Here is a 25,584-nt window from a genome sequence, read left to right on the forward strand (position 1 = left end):
TAATGATCCGAAAGGTTTTTGCGTCACCAGACGTTGGCACAGTACGCAACCTTCTTTTTATACCATAAATAACATCACCATTCACTAGCATACAAGTTGTATCGTTTTAACCAATCTAAAACAGGCATTCAACCACTGCCTGGTGTAGAAAGTTCCCTGTGGGTTTTTTTACATGCCATTGAAGTCGTCACTGGACCAGGTCTGCTTCGTGCCAGGACCGCTTTAAAAAATGAAAATTTGGGCAAAATTATTTTAAATTGGCCCTGTTTTCTCCTTCTTTTAAAACATCTGGACATGTATCTTTAGGCATAGTTCTTCTCAGTGAACGATTCGACTGTACAGCCCAATCGCTGAATACGGACATTACCAAATTACTTTTGAATGACCAACTCAAAGTCTCCTATACGTTTCTTTACTGAATCATTTAAGCAACTTGAAGAAGAGGGAAGTGTTCGGGTGAAACGTAGTGCTGGATCCTCTGGTCAAAATGCAGCTGGTAGGTACCTGATCCAATGATTTCGGATTTTTTAAAATTAGTGATAGTATAGTCAGATTGAGATGTCCATACATTTATATCTTCCATATACAATTTGTAGCTAATCAATTATATACTGCATTCTGTTTAAAATATCATAATGTGCCCGGTATAATGGTATTATGATACAAGATGGGAAGTAATTAGAATGATTGTTATATTTTTTTACTATAAATTATAGCGAGCATAAAGGGGTCGTAAGCCTACGTCAGGACTAAGCCAGGCGTAGAAGAGGTAAAATCTGGTCGTACCTCTACGCCTGCTTACATACTCTAAAACAGTGGGTCCCTTAGATTTGGGTTGACGGATCGAAGAGCTACCACTGTCAAAGAGCAATCTCCCAATGAGAGGACCAGCTAAATTTGACAATTACCAATAGCGAGGCTTGGAGCGCATAAGTTATATTATATGGCACGTTTCAAAGGATGCAGTAACTGGTTTTCAATATGGCGTCGTACTTTGGCAGGGATAGAAATCTGGACCTTTTTAAAATTATTGGCAGTATCTGCGGTGGCACGAAATCGAACTGCGTCGCAATTGCAAAAATATGCCGTCTGCGTGTCTGTACCCTGCAGTATAACAACATCGCATAATCTGCTTCCAAGGGTTACCCGAGGGGGGGACTCCACCCCCTTCCATCTCTACCTCTAATGACTACAATACACTTAATGCGATTGCGACAACGCGCCTCACTGTCAGTAGCGTAAACGACCAAAACAAATTATTTCGCACGGAGATGCCGCAAGTGCTGTGCCAGTATTGCTAAATGTATCACCCTAAGAATCTAAAAAACAACTATTTTGGTCGTTCCTGCTGCACCAACAGTGACATTAGTTGTTCTAGCTAAAATGTGGTAAAACATAACCATTAAATGGGTAAAAGAATTAGGCCTACTATTTCTATAGTTAAACTCGAGAGTATAGTAAAAAAATAGGTTAAGAAATTATTTTAAGTAATCCATATTAAGAGTGTACATGTAGGTTTCCTGAGAAGTCCTGGATCCGTAGAAAGACGGAAGACGCGGTACCACTTTACATACATGTAGGTCATAACTTCGATATATTTATTGCGTGCCACCAAAATCGCAAAATCAGCCGTCGGGTAAGGCATAGGCTGTCCGCGACTAGAATTGCTCATCGATGTGCAACCGATATAATATATGAAACCATGTCGCGGATTGATGACATTTTTTTGGCCGGTGATCAAGACTACCGAACTTATTATCGCAGCAGCAAATATCGCACGTTTGGGGCACGCTTTATAGGCCATTTCGACAGTTGACAACTCTATTGAGGAAGGCCTGGTAAACAATTGGGCTACCCAACGTCAAGCCAAAATAACCCTTGACACAGATATAAGGATAAATACATCCAATAATTATTCGTGAGGCAACAATTCGAAGAATAATCGAGACTTTTCCAGAAAAACAAACTCTAGGATAAGATAAACAGCCAATACGATTACTTGACCGACTATCAGTCTGAGAGAAAACTCCTCAACTGGCCTAAACCCGGCGACACAGTCGTTTTAGCAGCCATTTGTCTTGTGGAACCAACAGGGATCGACATTTCTCCAAAACGGATCTACATTTTCTGAAAGTATGATGGCCATCTTTAAACGGGATCAACTGAAAACCTATGTGGTGGCGTGCGCCTTTTTAGGACTCTGTGGCTGGATGGCTGTTCTGCAAACGAGATATGAACGCAGGATAAAGGTAAGATCGATTCTTTAGTTCTTCAAAGCAAATATCTTGCAAAATACCCCAAGCGGTTGTGGTTGACTAACCATAGGCCTCGTTAGTGCATTAACTGTAAACTGTGGTTCATCATAAATCTAGATGTTTCAGAATGACCAACTCAAAGTCTACTATGTTGTCTTCACTGAATCATTCCAGCTACTTGAAGAAGAAGGAAGTGTTCGGGTGAAACGTAGTGCCGGATCCTCTGGTCAAACCGTTGGTATGTAGAACTAATCCAATGATTCAACATGTTCATCGATAAAAAATGTGACCTCATCTGGCAAAAGGAGGCGGAAGTCGCATATAAGGAAAAGGTGGAAAACAAAATTTTGGAGAAAATTTTCTTTTTTTTGAAAAATGATTTTAAGAGTTTCCTGGGTCATTTCAACTATGTCTAGAGGTGTTTGTGTTAGTATAGACGGATTGAGATGTCATTATATATCCCATAAGCAAACTATTTAAAAGTTAATACAGTCTGGTTCAAATACCATGATAAAACCGGTATGATAGCCTCGAAAATGGGGATGAAAATAAAATGATTGCCATAATACATAGATCATTTTTTGTCATGTCTGCATAGACGCATACCGTGTCAGTATGAAATTATGGATCACGGATATGGATTTAACCCAATTCTTGGTGAAATAAAATAAGGTAGAATTTGGTACTTTTAGCCCAGGTTTATTTGAATAGCCCCTGCATTGTTTGATGCACGGGGATATCAATCAATATCATAGGCAGGGGCTACAATTAAACCGGGGCTACAAAAACCCTATTTTACCTTATACCGGGACGCCCAATTTAAACGTGCCTTATTTATATCACGTTTATATCACGAGAATGAAGTCTTCAGAATGCCGGTGTAACATCTGTGGTTGTTCCCCATGTGTCAGTGTTTCCGAACAATAGGCAGCTAGAGAGACCACGACTTTTCAATAGGGGGGATACACAGAAAAACTTGTCAATCTATTTTTGAGCGTTCCCAAACAATGAGGGGAAACACTCACACACGGGAAACACTCACATATATTACACCTGGCTTCCAACTTACCGAGCAGACTGCCCTGGATATTTGAGGTCGATGGCATTTTAACATACTAAAAATAGAGAATAATATACGTACAAAAGCCAGGTTGGTCGTATTTAACTACAATTTGTCGCCAATAGAGGTCATGCCTACATGTACATCACAGTACATCGAAACTATTTAGGCTTGTTCGACAGATTTACTCATCGCTGCATTAAAACATGACCAAGTCCTATAACTGTGCATATAAGCCCCCCCCCCCCTAATTGACCCTATAACTCCGACCTAGAGCCCCCCCCCCCCCCTTTAAGTGGTCTGATTATATTTTACGATTGCAATTTATTCCTGGTTGGTTTCCATTAATGAATTTCCATTTTCACACTACATGCAGATGACATCGCAAACAAAACTTCTAATCAATATCTTATCGTTCAGGTGGCGCTACATACATTCGCTGGGGTCGCACAGTTTGTCCTGCTGATGCAGAATTAGTATATGCAGGTAATTATGACTGACAGTCAGTCCTACGGGACATTTTCAGCTGGAAGTCTTTATAGTCTGTGCTCCTTAGCAGTCACCGGAATCGATACCAGGGCCAAGTTCTTCAAAACAAAGTGCTATAAACTGAAGGAGATAACGCCACGTTAAGTTAACGCCGGCTTTAGTGACTTAATTTGGTTTGAGCATCCGGGCCCTGGTCTACAAAAACAAATCTTATGAAAGCAAATAACGGTGTCACAGCACAGGCCACGTAACACAATGCACATACTAAAGTATTCATTTGCATTTGGCGCTGAAACTGTTACGGTCATTATCTGTTTTTTACAAATTTTACCATGTTGTTGTTATATGAGTTTGCCTAAGTAATTTCCTTTTTCCACCAGGTTACGGAGGAGCTCAGCACTATACCCATGTAGGTGGTTCTGCCGAGTATATCTGTGTATCCGACAAACCAGAATACGCCTCGAAGACGGCTGCAGGGGAAACCGACCGAGCATGGCTGAACGGAATCGAACTCCAAGTATTCGTTACGAATTTCTTTAGCACTGCCAACGCTGATCCGAATGGCCTCCACGATTCCGATCTCCGATGTGCAGTATGCAGGAATAGAGTTCGCACCAGCATGGTAAATTGAACTATACCTTCATCCAGTATTTATAATGTTTATACCCTCATCCAGTAATTATTGTGTCATATGCATACTTAAGAAGTAGATACTACTAGCATATGCAAAGTGTAACGTATTTACTCGTAGTACTGGCAAAATGTATGCAATGTATTTTGTATCAAACATAGATTAAGATTTTCTCAATATGTTTTTTTGTATGGGAACGCGGAAGCTATTTCACTGGGCCACCACGCTCGCAAAACTTATTTTAAGGAACCGCCCATGTTTAACAAAATGGTTCTCTGGATATGCCGCAAACAATATCACTAGTAACTCTAAAAATTGTTCGCAATGCAATATCCCAATACAAAGTCGTTCCCTCCTGCCTTAGCTATAAACTAAAGCTTCCCCATTTCAGCTCATGATTCCAGGAACAAAGTCATGCCCAGGTAACTGGCAGCAGGAGTACTGGGGCTACCTGATGACGGGACATTACAAACACAAGGCTGCCTACAGCTACGCATGCGTGGATGATGCACCAGAAGCTGGGGGTGAAAATGGCGCCAGAAATGATGACGGAGGACTGATGTACCACGCACAGGGTTCGTGTGGCTCTCTGCCATGCCCTCCGTACGTCCAAGGCTTCGAGATGACATGTGTTGTTTGCACAAAATAGAGAATCCAAGCGTTCAAACGGCCTGAGACGACACCACCATTTGCTTTTAACACGTTTTCTATTAAAGACGAAATTCGCGCTCCTCGAATTATAGGTTTAAGTTGAGGACGGAGCTTTTGATATGTCTTTCTGCTTGTTTCCAGCTATTCAGAAACAGAAATTAAAGTAGGTCACCACCTCCTAGATAAGTAAAATATGCCTAAATATCAATCCAGCATCCAGAAAATTTCTGCTAGTTTCAATACAAAACGCATAAACTGCCACCTGTTATGAACATGATACACTGATTATATTGATACACTGATTATATGTTGCACTCTTGCAGTCAGTTGCAATCAATGAATCGAGTTGCAGTTCACATTTCTGTCATTATTGCAAGACAAAGCCATCGCACGTTAAGCGATTCATTATTGCAGCTACAGTATTCATTAATGGGTTACAAAGAATCGCAAGTGTTTAAACGAGAATAGAAACAAGAAATCCCCGTGTCTCTCGCTAATCAGCAAATACATAAAGTAGTTGCAAAGAATCGCAAATAGAACGCTGACTGAGCAATGGGTTGCAACTCTACTTTATACTTAGGTGTATCTCATTAGATCAGGTGATTTTAAATGATTTGAATAATTTAGGAACAGTACAAGGCAAATATTACGTTTTTGCCCAATACCACACAGTTTAGAGAATTCAGACCTAGCCGAATGCACGGTCTATTGTCTCCTTAAAAACCCCGCTCTTACCTCAGCCAATATTTTCATTATTCTACTGTCATATCAAAGTGTTATCAGGGCTAATCTTGATATCATCGACCCCCACGAAAAAGCTTCCATGGGATCGTTAGGCCTAAACCGACAAGGGCAATTAAACGGTAATGAAGAGTCATATAAAACAAAGCCGGCAAAGGTTTTATAAAGTGTATGTAACCATAGCTGACATAGCGTGTAAATCTCGATGTCCTTGAAAAATACTTGGTAAAGAAATAAAAGGAACTGGCAATAGCCTGCATGTCAATAATCACTTCATTCTTTACCTGTAAGTTTTCATGAAGCAGGAAAAAAACAGCCCTAGCTAATAGCGTCATCTTGGAACCACCAAGGTTTTTACCTCTCATCGATTTCAAACTATATTATCACTGTTTATTGAAAAGGAGTATGAAAATATGAGAATCAGATTGATATAGCGTGTAATCTCATCGGTCTTGAAAATTATCTCATAATCAAACGGAACAAACTGCCAATAGCTTGTATAGCGTGAAAGATCTCATTCTAGAATATTATCTAATAATCTAATGAACAAACCGCCAATAGTTGTATAGCTATTATTCTCGTCCTTGAACATCATCATTTTTCTAAACAGCAATAGCTTGCTAACATAGCATGTAAGTGTTGTCTTTCGTGAAAATTATTAACAGATATATTGTAGTCAAATAAAGCAAATAAGCCCTAGTGGCTTGTATAGCAAGTAAACGTCGCAGTTCTGTTGTTTATTGCTGTGGACTCTTGTGCCCAATGCACGCACATTCGGAAGGCGTAGAGGAGGAATCGTCTCAAAGGAGATTGTCAACCTTGATGCTTGGAGGGTGATGTGATTTCAAACCAGTCCTGACGATACAATTGTCGGGAAGGAAGTGTATCACGGTGACTAAGTGCAGGTATATCTCTAATTGCTGTAAATTAGTCAAGATATTTTCACATATACCATCTGAAATGTCATCTAAACGAATTCCTCCCAAGCTTTGTATTTCATTTTATTTAAATTCCAATCGATGGAAGTGGAATATCTGACAAATTGTTCACATCCACTTGCCCATGGTCAAACAGCTCAAATACTTTAAGGGGTGTTGATTTGATATACTGGTATACTCTTACTGAATATAAAACTTATTTACTCACAACAGTAAGTCATTAAATATCTTTTTGACTTTTCAATTGCCAGTCTGTGCAAACAAAAGTTGGAAGAATTTTAGTCAGTTTGGAGGCCTTTAGGAACATGAAGAGTACATGCAGTTCTGTACGACATGCACCATGCAGTTACGTGTCATGCCAAACTGACAGTTCTTAGTAGCCTTACTTGGATCAGTGTCTGGGGTTACGTAATGGACCGGTTATCCTGATCTTAAAACAGGGAGAGCAATAATATGGCGTCTTCTTTAAAATTGGTGGTTTTAGTGATGTTTTTATGTACACTAGCAAAAAATCAACTCTAAGTCTGACAGATACGGTAGAGCAACAGTTATCGTCATTTTATACAAGATGATATCACGAATTTCTGTTTTTCAGTTCTTTACGTAATCAATAGATATGTGATGCCCTAATTCATTTGCAAGATTTGTTGACAAAGTTTCCATTTTGTGTGTTGTTTGAGAAATTCTTATTATTATCTCCGATTTAAACAACAGTCTATCGCTAAGATTGTTATTCTGCCCATGTGCTGTTACCATGATGCTTACCTGTTTAAGTGTAACTGAAGATAACTCATTTCATTATTGTCTATTATATATATATAGAAGTTCTTGGTTTATGAGACAAGCGTATCTGGGCCAGGTTAGAACGCAATATCTCAGCTGGTCTATTTGAAATGAAAGTTCTCTTCAAGATGGTCGTCTTTAAACGGGATCAACTGAAAACCTATGTGGTGGTGGGCGCATTTCTAGGGCTCTGTTGCTGGGTAGCTGTTCTGCAAACGCGATATGACAGCAGGATAAAGGTAAGATCGATTATTGATTACCTCAAAGTAAATAATATTGGAGAAGCCTTCTCAGGCAACTTGGCGATATCCATGACTGTGTCTGTTTATCAACTAGCTGCATGTTCCTGGTATCAGGAATTATGCTTGCGGCCGCTCTGCGATACAGTTTATCAGTTCACATTTGTCCTATTTTCCTCGGTTCTTTTTTTACGGTAAAACCTGTCAAACGATATCGACTTCGATAGTTTAACCCAGGAGCTGTTGATACATGTCCAAGTCTGCCGTCATAAATGCCAACAACAGTGCTGTTTAAGTCGTGGTTCAACATTTCGGATATTTTCACGAGCGTACAAACCGTTCGCAAGGAGGGATGTTTTTAATGTACGTGTACGCTTACGCTTTTCAGAAAATCGAAAATGCCGACCAACAGTCTATCTTCGTTTTGCGCCTCGGTATCGTGCCAAGCTCTCCACTAACGAATACGTGTAATTTATTTATAAAGAACTGTATATTTTGTCTGAAGGCAAATGTCGGTAAATTCCGTGAAAATGTCAACAATGTTGAACGACCCCGCCCTAATTAAGAAAACCTGTCCCGAAACGCTTATGAAATGGCATGGGAAGCTTTGAAAGACGCGGTGAATTAATGATCTGAAAGGTTTTGACGTCACCAGACGTTGGCACAGTACTCAACCTTGTATTTATACCATAAATAACATCATCATTCACTAGCATTTTAAGATGTATCGTTTTAACCAATCTAAAACAGGCATTCAACTACTGCCTGGTGTAGAAAGTTCCCTGTGGTCTTCTAACATGCCATTGAAGTCGTCACTGGACCAGGTCTGCGTCGTGCCAGGACCGCTTTATAAAAGGAAAACTTGGGCAAAATCATTTTAAAATGGCCCTGCTTTCTCCTTTTTTAAAAATTTCTGGACAGGTATCTTTAGGCAAAGTCCTTCCCAGTGAACGACTCGACTGTACAGCCCAATCGCTGAATACGGCCGTTACCAAATTATTTCTGAATGACCAACTCAAAGTCTACTACGTTTCTTTACTGAATTATTTAAGCAACTTGAAGAAGAGGGAAGTGTTCGGGTGAAACGTAGTGCCGGATCCTCTGGTCAAAATGCAGCTGGTAGGTACCCGATCCAATGGTATCGGATTTTCTAAAATTAGTGATAGTATAGTCTGATTGAGATGTCCATACATTTATATCTGCCATGTACAATTTGTAGCTAATCAATTATATACTGCATTCTGGTTGAAATATCATAATGTGTGCGGTATAATGGTATTATGATGGAAGATGGGATGAAATTAGAATGATTGTTTTTTTTTTTTTTACTATAGTTTATACGCATTGGTAGCGAGCATAAACGGGTCGTATGCCTACGTCAGGACTAAGCCAGGCGTAGAAGAGGTCGTAGAGTTAATATGGTGAGCATAAAGGTGGGCGTAAACTGCGCCCGGGTATAAATCTGGTCGTACCTCTACGCCTGCTTGGTAGGAGGCGTAAGTCATTTCAGACCAGTCGTAAGTCGATGGGTCATATTAATAAAGTCTGGTAAATGCTTTTATTTAAGAATTTTACGAGGTTCACCAATGCATATGTACAGCCGAATTCAAGTAAAAGCATTTACTAGCTTTTTTCATATCGTATACAAGAAGGTGCATTTGGAATAGAGTTTAACTGCGCCGATTTGGGCCGCATTTACAATACACGGGAATGCATGTACTTCTCGAAATCAAATTGCCTATGAATTCGTAATGGCCAGACTTATACGGCTTGCGGATGAGTTTGGGCGTCGTCAGATGAGACGTGAGAGGGTTTTCAGGGATAGAACGAATCCACTCGAACGGTACGATGATAGCGAGATCTATGACCGATTTCGATTTCGGAGGGAAGACATCTTCGAACTGACGGACATGCTAGGGGATGAAATTAAAGGTCCAACTAACAGAAACCATTCGATTCCGCCAGTTTTGTGCATTCTTACGGCACTGAGATTCTACGCAACCGGCAATTACCACCTTGTCACAGGAGATTTGTTCGGGATACATCGAACCACTGCATCAAGAATGATCAGACGGGTTTCGGACTCTCTGGCACGCAGATTGGACGAGTACGTTCATTTTCCACCCGAGGGAGATGGCGTGAGGCGTATAAAGGCCGCGTTTTTTGATATAGCAGGATTTCCAAACGTATGCGGTGCCATCGATTGCAGTCACATCCCCATTCAAGCACCAAGTCAAAATGAATTTGAATATGTGAATCGGAAAGTGGTACATTCTATCAATGCTCAGGCAATATGTCACTCGGGAAACATATTTCTGAATGGTGTGATTCGATGGCCTGGCGGTACCCACGATTCCCGCATCTTAACCAACAGTGAAATATCCCGCGACTTCGAAACTGGACGGATAAGTGGCTTCCTAATCGGAGACAGTGGGTACCCTTTTCGACAATGGCTGATGACGCCACTGTATGTGGCAGCAAATCGGAAGGAGAGGAGATACAATACGTCACACAAGCGAACCCGTAGTGTTATCGAGCGCACATTCGGCATATGGAAACGTCGATTCCATTGTCTTCATAACAAACTACGAATGACACCAGAGAGATGCTGCGTAGTGATCGCTGCAACTATGGTATTGCACAACATTGCCATGAGGAAGGGACTGCCAGATTTTGATGATGAAATCCCAGATGAAATGGAAGATATACATGGTGAATACGACGGACAGGAAAACGGACAAGAAATAAGGCGACAGCTCATTGACAACGTTTTTGCGTAGGTAACATTTAATTATCATTTTGACAGAAATGCACATAAAATCTGCTTTTGTAATTACATCAGAGCTCTCCCTACAACCTAAGTTGTTATGTCCTTTCTGAACTTTCTCTAACAAGGTGACGTATTTTATGGAAACAAAATGATTATTTATCATCAATGCGTACAAATGGATTAGACCACGCCTTTCACATCAATGATACATTCCGATGACAAGGTTATATTTCATCTGGCACTTTGTTTGTCAAAGTAAGAACACCAATCAGTCCGTCATCCTTATAGTTAATGATTAATTATAAAGTCTATTGACTTAGTTGTTCTATTTCCATTTCTAACTTTCTCTTCTTGAGTACCATTACTTCTTTTTGAAGCATTATGAGTCGCCTCTCCTCCCTCAGCTTTTCACGCTCTTGCTTAATTTTGTCCATTTCCAGCTTTAGTTTCTTCTCTTCCAGCTGAAGCACCTTGCTGTAAGGTACGGACCTGCGGGCGGTAGCAGGAGTTGCAGACGCATCCTCTTCCGAGTGATGTGAGGAACTGAATGAGGCTTCTCCATCACCATTGGAGTCGCAGTGTGGGGACTGGTTGCCTTCGGTGAAGGCGGACTTATCTGCACCATCATCTGATGTAGCTTAAAGTAAAATAAGAAACATTTCCTAAAATATGCAAGTGCTGCTGATAAAAATAACATTTTAACATGATTAGCACTTATTACTGAACTTTATACTGCTTCTACCCTATTGTATTAAAAGAGTTAATAACATGTTACTGCCGCATGAAAATTTTTTTTTAAATTATTTTTGTCGACTTTTGCTATGAAAATGTTTCGTCTTGTTTCCAATTTGTAAAATACATATAGGATGATGCCACCAATTTTCTACCAGCTCCAATTTTCGACCAGGTGGTGTTATTCTTTCCAGTTGATCAAAATATTTTCGATTTCATGAAAGCTCTACCTTCATGTGCATGTCATCTCCACATAAAAATCAAATATTTTTAATCAGACATAAGAAAAACGCGCCTTGGTCGAAAATTGGAGGTTGTCAAAAATTGGTTGTACTGACATACCTTCTATTATGTCTGCTGCCGAGGTCGACGCCGGTGCCTCAGGTCGAGTAGCCGTTGGCATCCTCGGTCGTTTGGCAGATACCGACGAATGGATCAAGGCTGTGGTGATCCCGGGTCTTAAGGTTGATGTCGGTGCACGAGATATAGTAGCCGTTGGCATCCTCGGTCGTTTGGCAGATACCGACGAATGGATCAAGGTTGTGGTGATCCCGGGTCTTAAGGTCGATGTCGGTGCACGAGATATAGTAGCTGTTTGCATCCTCGGTCCTTGGTTAGATATTGATGGGCGAGTTGTCACCGGTATGGTCATTCTTGACCCATGGGTTGACAGTGGTAAACGAGATGTTGAGGGTGATGTGATCTTTTTCTGCTGAGCAATAGATGCCGATCTAGGAGGCTTTGACATCGGTTGACTTTGCAGTATTGCTGCTTTGGTATGGCGCGTGCGGCTCTCAACGCCCTTAAAGCCTGTGAATGATACAGCATCATCTCCGTAGACATCCAAAATCTTATTCGAAATATCAGAAATTGGAGTTGCTGGTCCTCCTCCAGTGGGCGGGTTCTTGTTTTTTGTAACCTCTTTTTTGGCATCAGAAAGCATGTCTTTCCATTTTTTCCGGACTTCGTCTACTTCTCGTTTCGCCCGTGGATTCAGCGCATTCACTTTGTTAGTCATTTCCGTCCAAATTTGATTCTTCCGGGTATTCGTAACTGTATTGGAATGTCTGGACGTTAATACCTCGCGGAACTTCGCGAATTCTTCCACAATGCATAGCTTTTCTTCCTGTGAAAAATTCGCCTTTCTTTTGCCACGCTCGGCCATCCTTTAACGTCTCCTGAACAAGGCGCATTCAGAATGCCCCCTAATATAAACGCAGATGGACAACATTGCCCATAAGCGGCCCATACACCATTAAACATTATTATTGGTCCATATGAAGAGCCACGACAAGGTAAATCTATTGTTAAACCTTGTTCATACCATTATAAAATTCTACCATCCCATTCTGAAAGGCTTAGGTAATCGATTAAACGCGCCATTCATAGTTTCGCCAAAGGTGCGCCTCCGTCTTAGCGTTATATCATTACGACCGCTTTTATGCTCTCCTTCTAAATCAGGGCCGTAACCTTTATGCTCACCGACTAAAAATATTTACACCTGGTCCTACGTCCAGAGTTACGACCGACTTTAGGCCCTGACTTACAACCTCTTTATGCTCGCTACCCATGGGTCATGGAGGTATGACTTGCCCAGAGGTATATCTTCTCCCATCCTTTTATATATAACATGTCAAAGTCAGGATTACCAATAAATGAGGCATTGATAAAAACTTTGCAACTGCCAGTCACCTTCTTCTGCGTCTGTAAGAATGACACTATTCATCCTATTGGGGTCAACAAGCCATATTTCATTCCACTCTGACTTTACAATGCAAGGCTATAGTCAGTTACATTGTTATATTAATGCACTAAATTACGACTGTGTCCATGATTGTGTTCATTTCCGTCTTGAACAATCAAGGGTCACCAGTGACTTTGCCCTATAACTCTTGCCTATAATCTCCATTGAAGTGGTCTGATTATGATACAGGATGGCAATTCGTCTTTAAACAGTTAATATTGCAAACATCCTGCTCGGATTTCCATTTTTGAATTTCCGTTTTCGGACAAGATATGTAATCAATATCTTATCTTATCGTGCAGGTGGCGCTACGTACATTCGCTGGGGTCGTACGGTTTGTCCAGCTGATGCAGAATTAGTATATGCAGGTAAATATGACTGACAGTCCTACGAGACGTCTTACATATTCATGTAATAGTCTGACATGTTGGTCCCTGATGCTCTTTTAGTCCCGCGTAAAATGGACATGGCTATCCACAACCCAAACATCCTGGTGCCAAGTTTTGAAACTTATTTTAACTGGCTTTCAAAGTTGGGGCCAACTTTGACGCCCTACATGCGCTCCATGCAGTCACCAGAAGCGATCCTTGTCCACAAATATACTGTGGTAAAAAACAATCATAAATTGTGTGCAAATAGCGGCGTCACGGCACAAGCCACGATGTGTTTGCATTTGGGGCTGAAACTGTTACGGTCTTTATCTGTTTTTAACAAATTTCACCATGTTGTTCTTATTTGAGTTTGCCCAAGTATTTTCCTTTTTCCACCAGGTTACGGAGGAGCTCAGTACTGTACCCATGTAGGTGGCTCTGCCGAGTATATCTGTGTATCCGACAAACCGGAATACGCCTCAAAGACGGCTGCAAGTGAAGACGACCGGGCATGGCTGCACGGTGTCGAACTCCAAGTATCTGGCACGAATTTCTTTAGCACTGCCAACGCTGATCCGAATGGGCTCCATAATTCCGATCTCCGATGTGCAGTATGCAGGAATAGGGTTCGCTCTAGCATGGTATTTATATAACCTCTTCCAGCGTTGTGGGTAGTGTTGATATAAATACAGAAAATACAGCCGTAAAACCAAAACGTAAAAGCGTTTACTCGTAGTAACTTAAGGAATTAATACCTCGCTGTCGGTCATTGGTTGTATAATCAAGACCGCTCGGGTAGACCGAAAATGCAGTCCAAAACCCGAGGCGCTTCGCCGAGGGTTTTGGACGTAATTTGAGGTCTACCCGAGCGGTCTTGATTATACAACCAATGACCGACAGCGAGGTATTAATTTCTATTCTAAAAGGTTTCAAAATTAAACAAATTAAATACGATTTGAAAGGTATATATGTTCCGTTTTCGTCAAAGAATGATCCAGCCTGGTGTCCGGAACTCCGCCATATTGTTGCTTGTGAAGATGACGTCACGCAGCAAGGGAATTCCCAGTCTGCTAGCTCGATTTCTACCATTTCCTCGTCTTTGACCTCTTCTGAATCCTGACTGACGACCTCGAAAGAGTCCTCGGGTATCCTCCCTACTTCACAAATCCCAATATATCGGGGAATACTTCAAAATCTCGTGTTCTTGACATTGTTTTGTGGGGCTGAGTCGTTGCTTCTTGGTGAAAATAATTCGTCTGCTAAAATTCAGAATTTTATACCTACCCAGGCGGTCATTGGTTACGATACCAAGACCGCTCCGATCAAAACGAGGCGTAATGTATTTTGTATTAGAAACAATGATATACTGTGACTAAGGCCTTTTAGAATATGTAGCAAATGTATCAGGAAATCGGTATATTTTGCATACATAGTCACTACCTGTAAGTGCGCCTTAGCGCAGTTTTGTAATCTTCAAAAAGTGACGCTGAACTGCGGATACGGAAACTGGGTCGTTTTCCCGCGCTGCCTTCGCGCATGCGCCTAACCTTCGAATATTCGTCATTTTGATATTTTTGTAGTATTGTTGTGGACAACGAAACACATCTATGCAAAGTACAATAGTTCAGGCACTCATAGAGGTAATTACTAAATTAAGGCATAAATGCTTCATGCGTTGTGTTGACCATATTCAGGGAGCATTGCCATTGTATAATTCATAATCAGGCCCCTTTTATAAAGACTTTGTTCCTGCCGTCTTTGGACTTCTCGGATGTGATTTCCCGGGCCCCTTTTCTCGGCAATGTCATTTCGGAATCTCGCTATGCGTGAGCTGTATGTTTTAACTATCGTTGCCTAGGTGAATCTTGATGTATTATCATTGTATTGGTGTTCCTTTCGAACGTTCTATTAGCCCAAATTACTGTTTAATAGAGTATTTACAGCTGAGTTATTTTGGGACACCCTGTATCGCACCCTTTTGCGGGGTCACGTGACCTGCCATCGGTCTGCCTTGTAGTTCCGATTCAAAACACCAGTTGGCAGCACCTCCTTGTCCTTGTTTTATCTGAGGCAAATTACCTATGTTAGCTTCATTTTTGTATCTTTGTAGATTTCACGGACGACACAGAAATTCGTATTAAAGTAAATCATCCCGTCGAGTCCTATGAGTTGTTTGTTGATAGTTTCGCTGCCCGCACCCACAGTGAAATCTCTATGATCAAGAATCGAGATGGATGGAGACAGCCACGCTGATGAGATGTCGAAGCTAAGTAGAGAGGAGAGCGAGGCCAGATTCGAGATAGTGAAGTTGCAGATAGAATTGGAGCACATGGTGAGAAGCAACCAAATAGAAACACAGATGAGAGAAATGACTTTCGAACTTGAAAAGCTCAGACTAGAACGGGAAATCAAGCGTAAGGAAGTTCGGAGACTCGCGGAACAACCAGTAGACTCAGATGAAACGTTAATAACCAACTTGCAGCTCCTTGCTAACGTAGCAGTGGCCAGTACCACCGCCAAGACAACTCCCACGGATGAGGATGCTGACACAACTAGTACTAGCAGACCCCCACCGGAGGTATCGGCACAGCAGAACTTGGACCCACAAGCACCTGTCTTCAAACCAACAGTTGAGAACAGCCACCCACCTGGGATACCGTTTCCCCAGGTACCGCCTACAATGAACCCGCCCTTTTCGGAAGATCAGTTTGGGGAACTCATTAAGATGTTTACAGGCCAGATAACGATCGGACGGCTTCCACCACCCGAGCCCACAGTCTTCAGCGGTGATCCCCTCATGTACCCAGCATGGAAAGCGGCATTTCATACACTAATAGAAGGTCGAGGGATACCTAAGAGGGAACAGATACACTACCTACGGAGATATTTGTCGGGCCCCGCCAAAGAGGCCATTGAAGGTTACCTGTACATGGATACTGAGGAGGCATACATTAGAGCAAAGGAGGTTTTGGAAAAACGGTTTGGTGAGCCATTTGTCGTTGCTGATGCGTTCCGTAAGAAGTTGGAGTCATGGCCCAAGGTTGGAAATCGTGATGGGACGGGATTGAGGAAACTCAGTGATTTCCTACAGCAATGTAATACAGCAATGAGTTCCATTGGTTATCTCAGCATTTTGGACGATTGTCGTGAAAACCGTAAAATACTGGCCAAGTTACCAGATTGGTTAGTATCGAGATGGGGGAGAAAAGTGTCAGACTATAAGCTCGTAACTGAACAGTTTCCACCCTTTCGTGTGTTCGCTGATTTTATGTCTCGTGAAGCCGACATTTCTTGTGATCCTATCACGTCGCTACAGTCTCTTCACTCTGGTGCCACTGGTAACGCCAGGACAGGGGACAAGCCTACAACAGGGTCGTCGCATGGGCATGAAAAGAGAAGCCATGAAAAGATGTCTTCCCTTGCTACTGAGACAACTGAACCCATGAACAGCCATCGAAAATCCACTATGACAGGTTCCTTTGTTGATAAGAAGAAATGCGTTTGCTGTGAAGAGGTCCATATGCTTGATGATTGTCCGGTGTTCTTGGCGAAGACACTGGAGGACCGTAAGCAATTTGTCAAGGCAAACCGTCTTTGTTTTTCCTGTATGAAAAAGGCACACCAAGCTAAGGACTGCAAGAGACGCTCCAAATGTAAAAAGTGTGAGAGAACTCACCCTACTGCACTACATGATGAGACACGCTTTATCCAGGTCAACAGTACGGTAAAAGACAGTGGATTGAAGGAAGATAAGACAGAAAGGGCCAGCGTCAAACATAGCGGAATCAGTCATGTTGGCGGTTGTGACAGTGCATCGGTCAGTAAGAGCTCCATGATAGTACCGGTCTGGGTGTCTCACGAGGACCGGCCTGAGTATGAGATACTATCGTACGCCATGTTGGATACTCAATCCGATACCACGTTTGTATTAGAGAACACTCGGAAAACGCTTGGCTTGGTTGGGACAAAGTCACATCTGAGTTTGTCGACCATGTCTAGAGAAAACGAAATCATAGAAACTGTTAAAGTCAAAGGATTGGTCGTCAGAGGGATGAACAGTGACTTGAAAATAAATCTGCCTCCATCCTTCAGTCGTGATGTGATGCCGATGAACCGGGAACACATTCCCACCCCTGAGATTGCGAATGTGTGGCCCCACCTGACTAGGATTGCATCTGAATTGCCACCACTCCAGGATTGCAACGTCGCGCTGCTGATCGGGTACAACTGCCCCCAGGCCTTGGCCCCAAGAGAAGTTATAGCCCTCTCCGCTAATGCACCCTATGCCCAGAGAACGGATTTGGGATGGGGTATAGTAGGAACCGTAGATCCGAATCAAATCGACATGACGGGTGACAACATAGGTGTGAGCCATAGAATTGTTACGTATGGTGACAAAACCAGCGCTGAACATTGCCAAGAACAAAGAACACTAGTCATGCCAAACCGTATTAAAGAAATCATCACCATCCTCGAGTCTGATTTCAAGGACGCTGATGTCAAGGACAGTTGCGGACCACAGTCTTATGAAGACAAAAGGTTCATGGGCATACTTGATGCTGGCATAGTGCAGCGTGCCGATGGTCACTACGAGATGCCACTGCCTTTTAAGGGAAACCGACCAGAGCTACCAGAGAGTCGGGGAAAGGCGCTGAGGAGACTAAATCAGCTGAAGTTGAAGCTCAACCGGGAACCGGCTTACAGGGATAAGTATGTAGCGTTCATGCAAAGGATGATCGATAAGGGTGATGCCGAGCTTGTACCATGGGATGCTCAGTCATCAAAAGAGCACTCCTCACAGCATTGGTACGTGCCACATTTTGGAGTCGTGAATGCCAAGAAACCCGACAAAGTCAGAGTCGTCTTCGATTGCCAAGCAGAATGTGCCGGACACTCGATAAATAAACATCTGCTGCAGGGACCAGACCTGACCAACTCCCTACTAGGCGTCCTTTGCCGCTTCCGCCAAGAGACCGTAGCAATCACATGTGACGTGGAACAAATGTTCCATCAGTTTAAGGTAGCTGAGGAGGATAGAGACTATCTTCGATGTTTATGGTGGTCCGATGGTAAACTCGATGAGCAGCCCAAGGAGTACCGAATGACTGTGCACCTTTTTGGAGGCACATCATCCCCATCATGCTGCAACTTTGGATTTAAGCGACTGGCAGATGACTATGAAGCTGAGTATGGACACCAGGCTGCTGATTTCATCAGAGATAATTTCTACGTTGATGATGGCCTAACATCGCTACCAAGCGATGGAGAAGTCATACACTTGCTTGAAAACACTCAGAAACTGTGTAAAGAGGGAGGACTGCACCTTCACAAGATCAATTCTAACTCAGACGCTGTGATCCAGAGTGTAGCAGAAAAGGATAGAGCCGCTAAGAATAGTACGCGCCTACTAACTGAGAGCAATAATGTCACTACTCATGAGCCTACACTGGATCGGGCCCTGGGGATATACTGGTGTGTAACATCCGACACGTTTCAGTTCAAGATCGTCCTGCGAGACCGCCCCAACACCCGACGTGGTATTCTGTCAACTATTGGGACCATCTATGACCCAATGGGCTTAATTGGGCCTGTGCTTCTGATCGGCCGGCAGATATTGCAAGAACTCTGTGCTCTTGACCTAGATTGGGACAGTCAACCACCTGAAGACATACTACTGAGATGGGAACGCTGGAGAGATGATTTGTTTACCTTGGATCAGCTGAAAATCCCTCGTTGTTTGAAACCAGCAGATTTTGGTGAAGTCACATCCATAGGTCTTCACCATTTCTCAGATGCTTCGCAGCTTGCTTACGGACAATGTTCCTATGTAAGAATGGTAAATCAAGAAGGAAGAGTTCACTGCAGTCTTGTCCTGGGAAAGGCTAGAGTAGCTCCTTTACGCCCAATCACCATACCACGACTCGAACTCACAGCTGCGGTGCTATCTGCGAATATGAGTGCTGTTGTCAGGAGAGAGCTGACTTACAAGATAGACTCTGAGACTTTCTGGACTGATAGTACTGTAGTCCTAGGGTATATACAGAACGATGCAAAACGCTTCCACGTCTATGTCGCGAATAGAATCCAACAGATTCGGGACAAGAGCAAGTCGAACCAGTGGAGACACGTTAAAGGCGAGAATAACCCAGCAGATGAAAGATCCAGGGGAGTAACTGCGACGAGATTTGTACAGCCTGAGATGACAAAATGGTTGACCGGACCTGCCTTCCTGTGGGAGACCAAACTGCCAGACGCATCTGACATTGAGAGTGCACTATCACCCAAGGACCCTGAGGTGAAAAGTGTTGCCCTGGTCACCAAAGTCACCAAAACAGAACCAGGCCTCATACCAGATCGCCTGACACGTTTCTCTTCCTGGAGCAAAGCTAAGACTTCGATTGCCACCTGTCTTCAGTATAAACGCCGTTTGAGGGACAAAGCCAATGGAGCACAGCTGAAACCCAAGACACTTGACACATCCGATCTAAAAGAGGCTGAGACGGAGATCGTGAAAAGGATACAAGCCCTGGCTTTCGGAGAAGAGATTGAGACATTGAAGCAGTTGAGACGTACAAAGGACAATGTCACAACCAAGAAAAATGCCATCGATAGGAAGCCAGTCTTGAAGGACAACTCGAGATTGCGTAAGCTGGACCCCTACCTGGATGGATATGACGTACTACGAGTGGGTGGACGGATTAGGAGGGCTGACTTCCCGAATGAGGTAAAACATCCTGCGGTCTTGCCTAGAGACAATCATGTAACAACCCTGGTCATACGGCACTTCCATGAGGCCCAGGGACACACAGGACGTGGGATGACGGTAAATGCTATCAGGTTGGCTGGGTTTTGGATTCTCGGATGTCGACGTGCTGTGGCAAGCTATATACATACCTGCGTCGGTTGCAGAAAATTACGACGTGCGTTGCAAGGGCAGAAGATGGCGGACCTCCCAACCGATCGACTAGAACCAGCGCCCCCCTTTACTCATTGCGGTGTAGATGTTTTCGGGCCTTGGACCATCAAAGAGGGCAGAAAGGAGATTAAGCGATGGGGAGTACTGTACACCTGTCTTGGAATGAGGGCAATACACGTTGAGACGCTTAATTCCATGTCCACAGACTCCTTTATCAACTCGTTGAGACGCTTGATAGCTGTCCGCGGCGCTGTACAACTTATTAGGTGTGATAACGGTACCAACTTCGTAGGAGCGAAAAACGAATTAGAGCAGGCCTGGTCAGAAATGGATTTTGACCAAATACGGAAATACTTGCTGAAAGAAGAATGTGATCTTGATTTCCGGATGAATGTTCCCCGGGCTAGCCATCACGGAGGAGTCTGGGAACGCCAGATACGCTCAGTACGCAACGTTTTGGCAGGGATGCTGTTACATGAAGGAACACAGCTGGATGATGAGTCACTACGCACTCTATTGTATGAGGTGATGGCCATCGTCAATGGGCGCCCTCTCACTACAGACAATCTTTACGATCCTACCTCACTGCAGCCGTTAGTACCAAATCAGTTATTGACCATGAAATCTCGGGTGATCATTCCACCACCAGGCACCTTTCCACGAGAGGACCTACTTCTAAAGAAAAGGTGGCGCCGCGTGCAACATCTTGCAAATCGCTTCTGGTGCCAGTGGCGAAAGGAGTATGTCAATAACCTGCAAGAACGGCTAAAATGGAATCAGGACGTGCGCAATCTCAAAGTCGGTGACATCGTCATCATGAAAGATGATGAGCTACCTCGCAATCTCTGGAGGCTATGTAGAGTAGCAGCTGTCGTGGTGGACGAGGACGGTCATGTCCGTAAAGTCCGTCTTGCTGTAGGAGATCGCGCTCTGGACAAAAATGGAAAACGTATTCAAGCCACCACTTATTTTGAAAGACCTGTACAGAAGGTTGTGCTGATTTGTGAAGGAGACTAGGAGCAGTAGGACATGTACTTGCATAAAGAGCTGCACTAACGATTTCTAGTCATAGTTGTGACGAGGAGCCACAGAGGAGTACGTATAGGATCATACGTTTCATGAGGAGCCATTAAAATCGGATAGCATACGACGGTTCCAAGCGCTTATGTGTGTGAAAATTGAGTCATGTTGGCTCTTTCATAAGGGTGAAGTACTGGCGACCTCTCCCCTTCATTACAAGTGAAATATGTTGATTTTGTTTCAAGCTATCATAGTATAACCACAGACCAATGTTCTTCAGGGAGACAGAGTATCGTTAATAATGACTGGAAATCGTCCTGGGCTGGACATTGTGCAATTTCATGGACTTAATGTCATTCCCTAGAGGAGAGAACATCGGGACTTTGATTTAATGAGGGACCGTGTTTCAAGGCTTGAGTTGTTGAGGAGCAAATTCGCTCGTATCATTTTCTCAAGTAATTATTTGGTCATTTGTTTTGTTGTTTACAGTTGGAATCCTTTAGTATTCCGGGTTTTTTGTAACCGTTCTAAGCAGTTTCATGGAATTTGCCGAAGTTCAGTTCAAGCCTTTGATACATTAAGTTGTGTTTTTATATGTGATGTATGTTAGGAAAATCACCCTAGGTAATTTTGAGGAGCCATGTAAGTGCGCCTTAGCGCAGTTTTGTAATCTTCAAAAAGTGACGCTGAACTGCGGATACGGAAACTGGGTCGTTTTCCCGCGCTGCCTTCGCGCATGCGCCTAACCTTCGAATATTCGTCATTTTGATATTTTTGTAGTATTGTTGTGGACAACGAAACACATCTATGCAAAGTACAATAGTTCAGGCACTCATAGAGGTAATTACTAAATTAAGGCATCAATGCTTCATGCGTTGTGTTGACCATATTCAGGGAGCATTGCCATTGTATAATTCATAATCAGGCCCCTTTTATAAAGACTTTGTTCCTGCCGTCTTTGGACTTCTCGGATGTGATTTCCCGGGCCCCTTTTCTCGGCAATGTCATTTCGGAATCTCGCTATGCGTGAGCTGTATGTTTTAACTATCGTTGCCTAGGTGAATCTTGATGTATTATCATTGTATTGGTGTTCCTTTCGAACGTTCTATTAGCCCAAATTACTGTTTAATAGAGTATTTACAGCTGAGTTATTTTGGGACACCCTGTATCGCACCCTTTTGCGGGGTCACGTGACCTGCCATCGGTCTGCCTTGTAGTTCCGATTCAAAACACCAGTTGGCAGCACCTCCTTGTCCTTGTTTTATCTGAGGCAAATTACCTCTGTTAGCTTCATTTTTGTATCTTTGTAGATTTCACGGACGACACAGAAATTCGTATTAAAGTAAATCATCCCGTCGAGTCCTATGAGTTGTTTGTTGATAGTTTCGCTGCCCGCACCCACACTACCTCTCCGTGTCTGCTCACTGCACTGTTTTATTTCAGGCCAGTTTTGATTATAACGAGAGATACGAGCCAGGTCACGAAATCACGACCTTCCGATCACATTGCAATTAAGACGCTTTTCGACTGTGCCACCAAGCTCCTAAAACATGATATTGTATGAACAGCCAAGGATCTCAGGGCGTGCCGCTGAAATATCACTAGTGACACTGAATATCGCAAGACAATCGTCCCCTCCGGCCTTGGCTATGAAGTAAACTTTCTCCTTTTTCTGCTCCTCTTTCAGGTGATGATTCCAGGAACGAAGTCATGCCCAGGTAACTGGCAGCAGGAGTACTGGGGCTACCTGATGACGGGACATTACAAACACAAGGCTTCCTACAGCTACGCATGCGTGGATGATGCACCAGAAGCTGGGGGTGAAAATGGCGCCAGAAATGATGACGGAGGACTGATGTACCACGCACAGGGTTCGTGTGGCTCTCTGCCATGCCCTCCGTACGTCCAAGGCTTCGAGATGACATGTGTTGTTTGCACAAAATAGAGAATTCCAATCGTTCAATCGGCCTGAGACGACACCACCATTTGCCTTTAACACGTTTTCTATTAAAGACGAAATTCGCGCTCCTCGAATTATAGGTTTAAGTTGAGGACGGAGCTTTTGATATGTCTTTCTGCTTGGTTCGAGCTATTCAGAAACGGAAATTAAACGCCACGACTCCAGGTATTTTGCCATTTTCTGCTGTAAGACGATTTCAAAAGTGCACCTGACAATTTATACAATACAGAAAACCCCATGCAATTTGCTCCATCCATTTTGAAGAAGCCATGTATGTGTTTGACAACTACATTACCTAATCAGACTAGCAACTGGCTTGTTAGAGCTAGGCGGCGGGTTCACCAAAAGTTGTGATGTAGATCAGGCTATTGCCCTACTTGGGAAGACAAATATCAATTATTGCTCTTAAAATTGATACATGAAGTATATTTTTCATTGACATTTTTCAATGTTCAGTTATGATAGCATACTGTTGCCCATGATAAATGAGTTTATTGTAGTCCAAAAAATAAATTAATCTAAATTTTTAATTTTTGGTAAAACCGGTCATATTTATTTGAGAAGCCAAATCTCACATCTAGAAGTGTTGATAATGTAAAAATCCATCATCCAAATAGAAAGAAAAGGAGGTCACCACCTTCTAGATTTTTGAATAAAATATGCCTAAATGTGAAAATCCAGCATCCAGAAAATTCCTGCTAGTTTCAATACAAAACGCATAAACTGCCACCTGTTATGAACATGATACACTGATTATATGGTGCACTCTTGCAGTCAGTTGCAATCAATGAATCATGTTTCAGTTCACCTATTGTCATTATTACAAGACAAAGCCATCGCACGTTAAGCGATTCATTATTGCAGCTACAGTATTCATTAATGGGTTGCAAAGATTTGCAAAGCCCTTTTACAAGTATCTCTCACTCATTAGCAAATACATAAAGTAGTTGCAATGCATCGCAAATAGAACGCTTACTGAGCGATGGGTTGCAACTCTAATTACTTAGGTGTATCTCAATAGAAAAGGTGATTTTAAATGATTTGAATAATTGATGATTTCGATTTTACCCAATACCACGCAGTTTAGAGAATTCAGACCTAGCCGAATGCACGGTCTATTTGTCTCCTTAAAAACCCCGCTCTCGCCTCAGCTAATATTTTCATTATTCTACTGTCACATCAAAGTGTTATCAGGGCAAACCTTGATATCATCGACCACCACGAAAAAGCTTCCATGGGATCGTTAGGCCTAAACCGACAAGGGCAATTAAACGGTAATGAATAGTCATATAAAACAAAGCCGGCAAAGGTTTAATAAAGTGTGTGTAACCATAGCTGACATAGCGTGTGAATCTCGATGTCCTTGAAAAATACATGTACTAGGTAAATAAATAAAAGGAACTGGCAATAGCCTGCATGTCAATAATCACTTCATTCTTGACCTGTAAGTATTCATGAAGCAGAAAAAAACAGCCCTAGCTAATAGCGTCATCTTGGAACCACCAAGGTTTTTACCTGTCATCGATTTCAAACTATATTATCACTGTTCATTGAAAAGGAGTGTGAAAATATGAGAATCAGATTGATATAGCGTGTAATCTCATCGTTCATGAAAATTATCTCATAATCAAACGGAACAAACTGCCAATAGCTTGTATAGCGTGAAATCTCATTCTAGAATATTATCTAATAATCTAATGAACCAACCGCCAATAGCTTGTATAGCTTTTATTCTCGTCCTTGAACATCATCATTTTTCTAAACAGCAATAGCTTGCTAATATAGCATGTAAGTGTCGTCTTTCGTGAACATTATCAACAGATATATTCTAGTCAAATAAAGCAAATAAGCCCTAGTGGCTTGTATAGCGAGTAAACGTCGCCGTTCTTTTGTTTATTGCTGTTGACTTTTGTGGCGTAGATGAGGAATCGTCTCAAAGGAGATTGTCAACCTTGATGCTTGGAGGGTGAGGTGATTTCAAACCAGTCCTGACGATACAATTGTCGGGAAGGAAGTGTATCACGGTGACCAAGTGCAGACATATCTCTAATTGCTGTAAATTAGTCAAGATATTTTCACATATACCATTTGAAATGTCATCTAAACGAATTCCTCCCAAGCTCTGTATTTCATTTTGTTTAAATTCCAATCGATGGAAGTGGAATATCTGACAAATTGTTCACATCCACTTGCCCATGGTCAAACAGCTAAAATACTTTAAGGGCTGTTGATTTGATATACTGGTATACTCTTACTGAATATAAAACTTATTTGCTCACAACAG

General features: G+C 42.5%; 1 protein-coding gene across 2 annotated transcripts; it reads left to right on the forward strand.

Annotated features, from left to right (window-relative positions):
- The first annotated feature begins 1,901 nt into the window (after positions 1-1,901).
- On the forward strand, positions 1,902-25,163 carry LOC135486492 (uncharacterized). 2 transcript variants are annotated; one of them, XM_064769304.1, is made up of 5 exons: positions 1,902-2,249; positions 2,430-2,493; positions 13,336-13,401; positions 13,804-14,045; positions 23,028-25,163. In XM_064769304.1, exons 1-5 carry the CDS (start codon positions 2,136-2,138, stop codon positions 23,283-23,285), a joined length of 744 nt encoding a protein of 247 aa, XP_064625374.1. In that variant the 5' UTR covers positions 1,902-2,135; the 3' UTR covers positions 23,286-25,163. The 2 variants fall into 2 exon arrangements, with proteins under 2 accessions (XP_064625374.1, XP_064625373.1); XM_064769303.1 differs by lacking the exons at positions 13,336-13,401; positions 13,804-14,045; positions 23,028-25,163 and adding exons at positions 3,736-3,801; positions 4,185-4,426; positions 4,827-6,517 and having other exon boundaries at positions 1,905-2,249.
- Positions 25,164-25,584: the final 421 nt, after the last annotated feature.

This window comes from Lineus longissimus, chromosome 4 (assembly GCF_910592395.1).
Source record: "Lineus longissimus chromosome 4, tnLinLong1.2, whole genome shotgun sequence".
NCBI classification, from domain to species: domain Eukaryota; kingdom Metazoa; phylum Nemertea; class Pilidiophora; order Heteronemertea; family Lineidae; genus Lineus; species Lineus longissimus.